This window comes from Gigantopelta aegis, chromosome 12 (assembly GCF_016097555.1).
Source record: "Gigantopelta aegis isolate Gae_Host chromosome 12, Gae_host_genome, whole genome shotgun sequence".
NCBI lineage: Eukaryota > Metazoa > Mollusca > Gastropoda > Neomphalida > Peltospiridae > Gigantopelta > Gigantopelta aegis.
The window spans coordinates 23670548-23683047 of NC_054710.1; the positions used below are offsets into that span (position 1 = coordinate 23670548).

Here is a 12500-nt window from a genome sequence, read left to right on the forward strand (position 1 = left end):
ACATCTCGAGTAGATGTGCATTGGTCGTGTTAGGGCTCTCGTAATACTGTCTGACGAGATTCATGTCCACTCTTTCGCTGCCATCCTCGCCCTTGAATTGAATAAACTGTGAGATTTCACCCTTCAACTTGGCCAGCTGTTGGATCGAGGTAGATTTCCCCACCCCTACGGTCCCGACTATCACGAGAGCGTTCTTTTTCAGCGTCCTCTTCGTGGTCGGTTCACATATAGCTATATACAACAGTGACGAGTGTTTGCCTATGTTTTTATTTTATTTATTCGTTAGCTCGGGCCACTACTGTCTTAACATTAGTATTTGTCCTTATTTATAATCTCTATTTATTTGCAATCTCATAGATAATCTTACGAACCGTACTGTCATCATGTGCGGACATATAAGGTAACACCAGTCGTTCCGTTTTTGAACGAGCGGTATTAGATCTCTCGGCACGTTTTCTTTAGAGACAAAAAACCCCAAAACACTATTGATCTTCGCGCACCGATTGTCTCGGGGGGCAGTACGTGACATCTAACAAGTGGGCGTGACTCTCCTTACAAAAAAACCCTATTCATCTCGCTCGACAATTAAAACGTGTGTGCATCGCTGAAACACTAGTTATCTGATTGGCTCAACGGCAGCACGTGACACCTAAGAAAGTGGGTGTGTCTGGCGGGAGGTTCGGGAGGTGCGCGATTCATCAATATGCATCTACTTCCGTCATTAGTTATTCATTTGCAACCCTATATGCATGTAGCTGTTTGGCATTGGTGCTAATATGAATAAATGTAGTTTTTTTATCCAGATTCGTGCATTTTCGTTTAATTCAGGCAAAACTAATCCTGAACCCCTACAAACATGGGAGCCCATACTCCTATGGTCGGTGGTGTAGTGGTTACGTCTTCTGCCTTAGGCTTGTAGGTAAAGGGTTCGCATCCCGATACTGGCTCACACCCAGAGCGAATTTTAACAGCTCATTTGGGAAGGTGTATGGTCACCACACAACCTTCTCTTCCATTAACCAGAAACAACTAACCATTAACCCCACATGCTCCTCCACCCCACCCTACCCACCCAATCACACTTCTTTTTGCCCGCAACTTATTTAATATTTATCTGTTGTTCCATAACGGGAATCTAAAATGTGCGTCCAGAACAGCGAGCTTGAATCTTAATTGAATACAAGCAAGACAATCAGCTGAAATGTAAGTCAAATAAAACCAGACTAGAGACCTTGAATCTTAATTGAATACAAGCAAGAAAATCAGCTGAAATGTAATGAAATAAAATAAAACCAGACTAGAGTCCTTGAATCTTAATTGAATACAAGCAAGAAAATCAGCTGAAACGTAATGAAAAAAAATAAAACCAGACTCGAGTCCTTGAATCTTAATTTAATACAAGAAAATCAGCTGAAATGTAATGAAATAAAATAAAACCAGACTAGAGACCTTTTCAAAATGGAGGCGGGATTTAGCTCAGTCTACTGAGTGTTCACATGAGGTGTTTGCGTCACTGGATCGAACCACCTCTGTGGATCCATTCAACATATTTTTTTCCCGTTCCAACCAGTCCACCACAACTGGACAAAGGCTGCAGTGTGCGATTTCCTGTCTGTGGGATAGTGCATATAAAAGATCCCTTGCTGCATTAGGACAAATGTAGCGGTTTTCCTCTGATGACTACGTGTCAGAATTACCAAGTAAATGGATTTTCTGGATCCGCCACTGTCTACGCACTTTTTATTTACATTTTCCAAACTCTATTGTGTTATATCGAGCGAATGCCATAACTTATGTTTCCTCATAAAGACTGCACAAAGCGAAAAAGCAATAAAATACGAACGAGTACAGCTCAAATAAATTTAATTTCAGATCAGCGACTGTAAGTGGTTTCGTTGTAATAGTGAAGTTATAAAATAGAGACCTCGCTAGTTGAACACAATCGTCCTGGTTGAATAATCATAACCTAACATAAAAGTTTGTCCTTATTATTCACGACCCGTTTGTGTACACAACAAGACATTTTAAAAGCGTTCTGTTGTCTATTATTCCAGTTTATCTTCATGTAACAAGATAACTTTAAAAAAAACAATAGTGTAGTAGTAGTAGCAGTAGTAGTAGTAGTAGTAGTAGTAGAAGTAGTAGTAGTAGTAGTAGTAGTAGTAGTAGTATAATAATAATAATACAAAATATTAATAATAATAATACAATAATAATAATAATAAATAAACATGTACATATTACTGATAACTAAATTAAAATTCAGAATAAAATTCGGTATAAAATGGAAATGATTCCATCACATTTCTCCTACAAAATATATGTTTCCTCGTCTGCTTAAGATGATTGCACTTCACCAATTTGTGACGTAAGTTGTCACAGTGCACTGGCAGTGCTCACACGGCGGAGGATACATCTTCACAAAAACGTACATGCCACACACACACACGACACGTACATGCACCACAAACAGCACACAAACAAAGCACCCGCGTGCGCACACACACGGAAACAACACAAATATACATCACACACACGCGCGCGGAGGACACATCTTCACAAAAACGCACATGCCACACACACACACACACGACACGCACATGCACCACAAACAGCACACACACAAAGCACCCGCATGCGGACACACACGCAAACAACACAAACACACACAAATATACATGACGCACACACGCGCGCGCGCGCAAACAACAACGCATAAACACACACACCACACACACACACACACAACAACAACAACACACAAACACACACACACGCACACACACACATACATTTAGACAACAACACATACGCACAGACATACACACCGACACACACGCATATATATATATATATATATATATATATATATATATATACATGCACGCACACACACACACACACACACACACACACACACACTCACAAATATACACACGCGCGCGCGCACACACACACATACACGTACACACACACACACACACACACACACACACACACACACACACACACACACACACGACCATGTCCCGATCCTCCCCAGTTTTCAATTAGTGATAAACTGATAATGGATAAGGGTAACTGATCAGTGGGTGGTGGGATGACTTGGAGAATAATGACCTGTTACAATAGGAAAGGTAACGCACTTAATGTTTTGAAAAACATTTCACGAATGATATATTACAATGAGCTCCGTTGTTAGAAACATTTTTGTTTATGAACACAAATATTCATCAGACTGATAACGGGCAGATGATGAACATGGACGCAGAGCATAGTTAAATAGGTGTGTTAGTCAGTAGATAAGTAAAGTGAAGTTAATAGTTAGGTAAGTAGAAGTATGCAGTAAGTAAATGAGTACGTACCGGCATCGGTGGCGTCGTGGTTAGGTCATCTGTCTACAGGCTGGTAGGTACTGGGTTCGGATCCCAGTCGAGGCATGGACTTTTTTAATCCAGATACCGACTCCAAACCCTGAGTGAGTGCTCCGCAAGGCTCAATGGGTAGGTGTAAACCACTTGCACCGACCAGTGATCCATAACTAGTTCAACAAAGGCCATGGTTTGTGCTATCCTGTCTGTGGGAAGCGCAAATAAAAGATCCCTTGCTGCTAATCGGAAAGAGTAGCCCATGTAGTGGCGACAGCGGGTTTCCTCTCAAAATTTGTGTGGTCCTTAACCATATGTCTGACGTCATATAACCGTAAATAAAATGTGTTGAGTGAGTCGTTAAATAAAAAATGTCTTTCATTTCTTTCTAAATGAGTACGTAGTACTCCACTGGTCAGACTAAGCCTACGGCTAAAAAGCTGATACGAAATGATAGGTGAGTTACACGGATGGCCACAAGGGACTAGCACTAACTCTAGACAAGGACCAGTATGTGGATGTGGACAGAGAAAGAATATGGCGAATGCACACAGCATTCAGTTTCACATTGGATATCGAGGTGTCTGTGGATAAATAAAGTTGGCTGTGTCCTGTACCATGCTGTATGGTGCCATAAGGTGACAGTGAAAGAGTCTTCGCCATCCACAAAGGACATAGTATCTGTGGATGCCAGGAGATTTCATTGAAATAATAAAGGTTGCAAAGTCCAAGTTCTTAAAATAATTATAATTTCTTCGTGTAGCTCACGTATTAGCCGGTCATGATCATCATTCTCATAAATATATACATACATAGATACATACATATATATCATATATATATATTCAAGATTTGAAATTTGTAAAGTGGTAAAGAGCTCGCTTGATGCGCGGTCCGTTTGGGATCGAGCCCCGTCGGTGGGCCCATTGAACTATTTCTCGTTCCAGCACGGCGACTGGTATATCAAAAGTTGTGGTATGTCCTACCCTGTCTGTGGGATGGTGCATATAAAATATCCCTTTCCACTAATAAAAAAATCCTATGTATGATTATATATCAAAGTTACCAATGTTTGGCATCCAATAGCTGATGATTAATAAGTCAATGTGTTCTTTTATAGTCGGGTTCGGTTAAAGGTCGATAACATGCAAAACATATACAGTCTTAAGTCACCGATATTAGTCTACTTCCCAAGTTACGTAATACACTTTTATAGGCGGGTTCGGTTAAAGGTCGATAACATGCAAAACATATACAGTCTTAAGTCACCGATATTAGTCTACTTCCCAAGTTACGTAATACACTTTTATAGGCGGGTTCGGTTAAAGGTCGATAACATGCAAAACATATACAGTCTTAAGTCACCGATATTAGTCTTAATTCCCAAGTTACGTAATACACTTGTATAGGCGGGTTCGGTTAAAGGTCGATAACATGCAATACATATACAGTCTTAAGTCACCGATATTAGTCTACTTCCCAAGTTACGTAATACACTTTTATAGGCGGGTTCGGTTAAAGGTCGATAACATGCAAAACATATACAGTCTTAAGTCACCGATATTAGTCTTAATTCCCAAGTTACGTAATACACTTGTATAGGCGGGTTCGGTTAAAGGTCGATAACATGCAATACATATACAGTCTTAAGTCACCGATATTAGTCTTAATTCCCAAGTTACGTAATACACTTGTATAGGCGGGTTCGGTTAAAGGTCGATAACATGCAATACATATACAGTCTTAAGTCACCGATATTAGTCTTAATTCCCAAGTTACGTAATACACTTGTATAGGCGGGTTCGGTTAAAGGTCGATAACATGCAATACATATACAGTCTTAAGTCACCGATATTAGTCTACTTCCCAAGTTACGTAATACACTTTTATAGGCGGGTTCGGTTAAAGGTCGATAACATGCAAAACATATACAGTCTTAAGTCACCGATATTAGTCTTAATTCCCAAGTTACGTAATACACTTGTATAGGCGGGTTCGGTTAAAGGTCGATAACATGCAATACATATACAGTCTTAAGTCACCGATATTAGTCTTAATTCCCAAGTTACGTAATACACTTGTATAGGCGGGTTCGGTTAAAGGTCGATAACATGCAATACATATACAGTCTTAAGTCACCGATATTAGTCTTAATTCCCAAGTTACGTAATACACTTGTATAGGCGGGTTCGGTTAAAGGTCGATAACATGCAATACATATACAGTCTTAAGTCACCGATATTAGTCTACTTCCCAAGTTACGTAATACACTTGTATAGGCGGGTTCGGTTAAAGGTCGATAACATGCAATACATATACAGTCTTAAGTCACCGATATTAGTCTACTTCCCAAGTTATGTAATACACTTTTATAGGCGGGTTCGGTTAAAGGTCGATAACATGCAATACATATACAGTCTTAAGTCACCGATATTAGTCTACTTCCCAAGTTACGTAATACACTTGTATAGGCGGGTTCGGTCAAAGGTCGATAACATGCAATACATATACAGTCTTAAGTCACCGATATTAGTCTACTTCCCAAGTTACGTAATACACTTTTATAGGCGGGTTCGGTTAAAGGTCGATAACATGCAATACATATACAGTCTTAAGTCACCGATATTAGTCTTAATTCCCAAGTAGCCTAGTAGACTTTTATAGGTGGGTTCGGTTAAAGGTCGATAACATGCAAAACATATACAGTCTTAAGTCACCGATATTAGTCTTAATTCCCAAGTTACGTAATACACTTTTATAGGCGGGTTCGGTTAAAGGTCGATAACATGCAATACATATACAGTCTTAAGTCACCGATATTAGTCTTAATTCCCAAGTTACGTAATACACTTTTATAGTCGGGTTCGGTTAAAGGTCGATAACATGCAATACATATACAGTCTTAAGTCACCGATATTAGTCTTAATTCCCAAGTAGCCTAGTAGACTTTTATAGGTGGGTTCGGTTAAAGGTCGATAACATGCAAAACATATACAGTCTTAAGTCACCGATATTAGTCTTAATTCCCAAGTTACGTAATACACTTTTATAGGCGGGTTCGGTTAAAGGTCGATAACATGCAATACATATACAGTCTTAAGTCACCGATATTAGTCTTAATTCCCAAGTTACGTAATACACTTTTATAGTCGGGTTCGGTTAAAGGTCGATAACATGCAATACATATACAGTCTTAAGTCACCGATATTAGTCTTAATTCCCAAGTTACGTAATACACTTTTATAGGCGGGTTCGGTTAAAGGTCGATAACATGCAATACATATACAGTCTTAAGTCACCGATATTAGTCTTAATTCCCAAGTTACGTAATACACTTTTATAGTCGGGTTCGGTTAAAGGTCGATAACATGCAATACATATACAGTCTTAAGTCACCGATATTAGTCTTAATTCCCAAGTAGCCTAGTAGACTTTTATAGGTGGGTTCGGTTAAAGGTCGATAACATGCAAAACATATACAGTCTTAAGTCACCGATATTAGTCTTAATTCCCAAGTTACGTAATACACTTTTATATGCGGGTTCGGTTAAAGGTCGATTTTGCATAAAATGGATTCGGGTGGGACGTAGCCCAGTGGTAAAGCGCTCGCTTGATGCGTGGTTGGTTTGGAATCGATCCCTGTCTGCGGGCCCATTGGGCTATTTCTCGTTCCAGCCAGTGCACCACGACTGATATATTAAAGGTCGTGGTATGTGTTATCCTGTCTGTGACGTGCATAAAAAAAGATCCATTGATGCATTAGAAAGCAGTGTAGTGGGTTTCCTCTGTTGACTACGAGTCAGAATTACCAAATACTTGACATCCAACAGCCAATGATTAATTAATCAATCTGCTCTAGTGGTGTCTTAAAAAAAAATACCTCCTACATTTTGACCTCCTACAAACATCCGGACGACCAAAAACACAATGGATTTTCTAAACTTGATGCCTTAAGCTAGATGTTGTAAGCGCTATTTAATTCAAGTGCCAAAAAATATTTCACATTGCCTTATAAGTAATAGAGCCAGTGTCAGTAGGATTCGCGGTATAGGCCTATATGGTATCGCCATCAACTGTCTGGATACGTACTTACGTATCGCATCCCGTATATCTGAATACATAACGTATCGCGTTCTCCCCGTAGCGCTTTATCTCTATCAAGCAGTGAGACTTTGCTCCTAGTCATAACTAACAACATTCACACATATCGTGCTGTATTGAAGGTCAGGGACCAGGAAGTTAAATAAACGAGATAAAAGCAGTTCACTTTTTGTTATTTTCTATCTGCCGCTTCACCGTGAACAGTTATAATTATACATAGAGAGTTGGACTACACTATATTCTAACACTCCAAGAAATTGTGATACAGGACGGTTTAATAGTAAATACACATTTATCGTATTATTATATAGTGATTGGACACAGTTTCATTGTGGATATAATGGAATGCATTTATTTTGTTACACTAATCTCCGTTTTGTTATGGAGTTCACTGCATTGTGCTACAGGTATGTTTTAGTTTTCAAGGTAGGTGTGTGTTTGCGTTTACTTGGTTTAAGTACGAAAATAAGTTGAAATGAAAATGACGACTACGTGTCAGAATTACCGAAAGTTTGACATGCAATAGCCGCTGATTAATTACTCAATGTGCTTTAATGGTGTCGTTAAACAAAACGAAAGTATCTTATTATTTTTTTCAAAATTGTTTTGTTTTGTTTGTTGGTGGTGGTGGGGGTAGGGGGGGGGGGGGGGGGGGGGGTAATTACTTACGATCAAATGATGAGATTGGAGATGTTTGTTTTATTATTTCATTTCAATAATTATTCTTATTAAACAACGACTGGAATTTAATTGTGTTGTATTCAAGTCTGTTAACATTTGATTTAAGATGCGGCTTTACCAATGTTAACATAAACGTCAATAGTGCTTGTTGACAGGTTCAAGATAAAACAACACCACACATATATCTGGGTGGGGGTGGACAACACCCCTCTCCACCACCAACAACAACAAAAAAACACAACAAAACTGAAATAAAATAAAACAAAACAACAACAAAAAAATAATAACTAAAATAAAACTAAAACCAAACAACAAGAAACAAGGAAACAAACAACAAAAAAACAAACTAAAAAGTGTGTGACTTTGAGAGTCTTTAATGTTTTATTTCATTATCCGTTTATTTCCAGGAATACGTCTTGCTATATCCGAAAGTAGACTCAGGCCTGTTGTGAAGAAGGGGGATCAAATAAAATTAGTAAGCTTTGTCATGGAATCAAATAGCCTGGACACGGTGATATATTTTGAACGAATACTACAAGGACAGCAAACTATTAAAAAGTCGTGTCAGATACAGCAGCACGACTTAAATTGTGCACCAAGTCAAAATTATTGCTGTTACTCTACTAAACGTACATTCTGGGATCGTGGTGCTCACATATACATTCACTATTATATAGTATACCTAATAATATACAAGGCGGATACTCAACATGCAGGACAATGGCAGTCCACATCTTGGAGAAACGTTGTAAGCAACAACATAACGATCACTGTTTTGTGTAAGTATTCATGTAGATACATATTTCTATACCCCTTAACGTTATGTCTATTCTGTCTGTGGGAAGATGCATGATGTATGAGTAGTGCGTGGCGTAACGACAACAGGTTTCCTGTCTAATTACCTCTCCGTAGTCTTTAATCGTATGTCCGACGCGAGGTATACGTTTGTAAAATGACGTGTTGAGAGCGTCGTTAAATAAAACATTAAATTTCATTTTTCTTTCTTAAAGTTATGTTGATTTGCCTGGTCATTTCGAACTACAATTTCATCTATGTACATGCATGTCCACCTGTATATTTCTCTCTCGATGCTGGCTGGTGATATTATGAGGTAAACTTAGTGGACAACCCTACTATTATCCCGATTTGCTGACGTTGATCAGTGGTTTTATTTTCGCAAATTTAGTTTTATTTGAGGCGCATTAGAAATTAACTGACGGTAAAAATCAGGTTCTAGTACTACCTCAGATTTTAGTAGAGATCCAATCAGATTCGTTCTTACAAATTTTTTTTTTTTTTTAAACAAGACAACTCCATGTGATTGGAACTTTCTTTGAAACTGTCAGTCAAACTTAATTCAAAACAGTATACTGACACACAATGAAAAGACAAAACCAACTTTTCATTGCAAATAACGACAAACTATTAATGAATTGATGGATGATGTAATATGACATTAATGACTGGTATTCATGAAATACATTCACATGGAAACATGGCCAGTTATCATCAGTAATCGAGTTGCATTCGTAAGGATTGGCACACACATCTCAAATAAGCCAGAGGAATGTTCCTCCACTCCTCCTGCAACACCTGTGCAAGCTCAGCGACGTTACGCGGTGGTGGCTGGCGGTGACGTACACGACGTCCTAACTCATCCCACATGTGTTCAATTGGGTTCAAATCCGGTGAAACGGCGGGCCAGTTCATAACGGTGATACCGGCTTGTTGCAGGAATGCCTGGGTAATTCTTCAGTATGTGGACGGGCATTGTCTTGTTGAAACAGAACGGGACCTCCTGGTCTTCGGTGACAGTGCAAACGTGGCTGGAGAACTGGTCTTAGAATAACGTCAACATAACACTGGGCTGTAAGGGCATCGTGGGCAATGATGAGATCACTCCTGAAATCACAGCTGATTGCCCACCATACCATCAGACAACCGCCGCCAAACCGATCACGTTCCCTCACACATCTGTCAGCGTACCGTTCATGGAGTCTCCTGTACACACGTGCTCTTCCATCGGCAAAGGAGGCAGAGAAACGGGACTCAACTGAGAAAACAATGCTCTAGAGAATGGTAATCATCCACCAGCCTTTTACCAGAGCAAACTGTAGTCTCGCAGCACGATGTCGCGGTGTCATGATGTTACCGTTGTACGGGCGTCGGCATCTGAGTCCAGTCGTTCTGAGTCGACGGATGACCGTCATCGGGTGGATATGCCTTCCATGAGGTCCTATCATGTTGCTTCCTGTCATCGTCGCAGTTCTGAACCGGTCACGGAGGTGGTGTCGTCGAATCTGCCGATCTTGGCGAGGGGTCGTAACGGGACGTTGTCCAGGTCGAGGTCGATCACGGACACTCCCGGTCTGTTGATGACGTTCAACAAGTTGTCCAATAGTTGATGGATGGAGTCTGAAGGTCCTAGCATGTGTCCACATACTGGCATTTCACGTGCATTGCATGCAGCATGATTAGCAATGCAGTGAACGCATTTCACACCATTTTGTGTGTTTCTGCTATTGTATGTGTAACGAGAACAAAACCAGGATTAAAACACAGACAAAAGTACTAATCAATGGCTTTCTCTCATAAATTGTTATTTGTTAAGTCCAATAAATATATTTTTCATTAATCACAACAAAATATTGAAAAATATCTGTTTTGCGTTTTCATTGTGTGTCAGTATATATTCACTAATCAATCTGCTTACTAATCTTTATCTGAATATAAGATATGATTAAAACGTTACATTTTATTTTGTTTTGGTCATTTTAGGGATGAACCTATCTATAATAAGTCAGCCGACTGTTGTCAAGAAAGGTGATCGAGTGGTTTTGCGATGTCAGGTTAATATTGCAGGGAGCTGCAACACTAGAGTATATTTCAAACACCAACGTAATACAATATGTCCTGTACACCTGATAGGCTCAACGTGTTCGAGTGTGAACAATATACAACCTCAAAACTATTACTGTTCATGTGGTACACAGACGGACAGGAGTGACTATTCCGTGAATTTGTACCACCTGGTAATATACAGGGCGAATATCCAAGATGCAGGACAATGGCAGTGTACGTCTCCATACACCATTGAGAGTAACAACTTAACAATCGCTGTTTTTTGTAAGTATTAATATAACCCTGCTCTAGTTATTCCTGGTGCCTTTTGTTTTTTAAATCTATGCTGTACCATTCATTAACATCTAGCAGAACTTCAAATATTACCTAATTAATGGCTATTTCAGCAACCATTTATGTTACCAAGTCATTGTGGTTATTGCATATTAATTCAAATTACTGGGGTTTTTTTATCTTGTAATGCATTATATTTGTAAATGTTTTAATTGTAGTGCAAGAACATTTCATCGCTGATCTTTGTAATACTAATATGTACTGAAGGCCAAAATAAAGTACACATGTATACATTTTCTAAAATGCCATATGTTGTACAATACTTAGATAAATTTCTACAAATTGTGTATATGTGATGATATCATGATATCACATTCTTTGAATACGATCAATCAGTTAGGCGTTTCAGATGCTCTTCCGGAAATCTAATTCAGCACAAAAAACACGTGCAGATTAATTTGAAATACATGCATGCGGCTAGACTACTTCACACTGAATCAAACGCTGTATGGTAACCATTAAAAACAAATAAAAATAAAGATATAAAGTCTTAAATGGCTCGATTGAATTCAACGCAAGCATATAACACGCATGCTTCAATTCATTTGGTGTGTTAAATCAGAGCACAAGGGAAAGGGAGAGGGGGACATAACCAAAACCCAACACACTGAATGCATTGTAAAGAGTACTGGGAAGTGAATTATAAAACTGACCATCATATTTAGTTCAGTATTTACGCTTACAACGCTATTTTGAGCTAACGCCGAACAAATACATTTACCGCGTTCACACTAGCATTTTTAAGCCGAGTTCGAATCTATAACGGCTCGAGCCAAATCTGGGTGGCGTGTCCATACATGTTTTTATCATAGCGTACCTTAGCATATGTTTACTTTACTTTGAGGTTTTACACAAGCGTTTAAAATTATTATTTATTTATTTATTTATTCTATCTTGACAGCAATTATAACTGTTCACTTACTTCCGAATTCCTTTAAAATGACGTAACTGGAAAACATGGCATAATTAAATTAACCGTCCCATCATCCTATAAACACGTTTTTTTGTAAATCATTTCTGTTTGGTTTGTTGTAAGAAGAAAAGTAAGTGTTTTCGAAATAACAAGAAACGAACATTTGTGTGTGCTTCATTACAGTAACAGAAAACTAATCAGAGTTATCTCAATAAAGAAAGACTATACCAGTCTATAAACCG

At 38.8% G+C, this 12500-nt stretch overlaps 1 protein-coding gene across 1 annotated transcript in view; it reads left to right on the forward strand.

Moving 5' to 3' along the window:
• Nucleotides 1-7726: 7726 nt before the first annotated feature.
• LOC121385905 overlaps nt 7727-12500 on the forward strand; it is a 6152-nt gene continuing 1378 nt past the window's right edge. Inside the window, exons 1-3 of the mRNA XM_041516695.1 lie at nt 7727-7876; nt 8558-8929; nt 10929-11276. Coding sequence (XP_041372629.1) covers nt 7810-7876; nt 8558-8929; nt 10929-11276 — 787 coding nt within the window. The 5' untranslated portion in view covers nt 7727-7809. The remainder of the gene's footprint in view (nt 7877-8557; nt 8930-10928; nt 11277-12500) is intronic.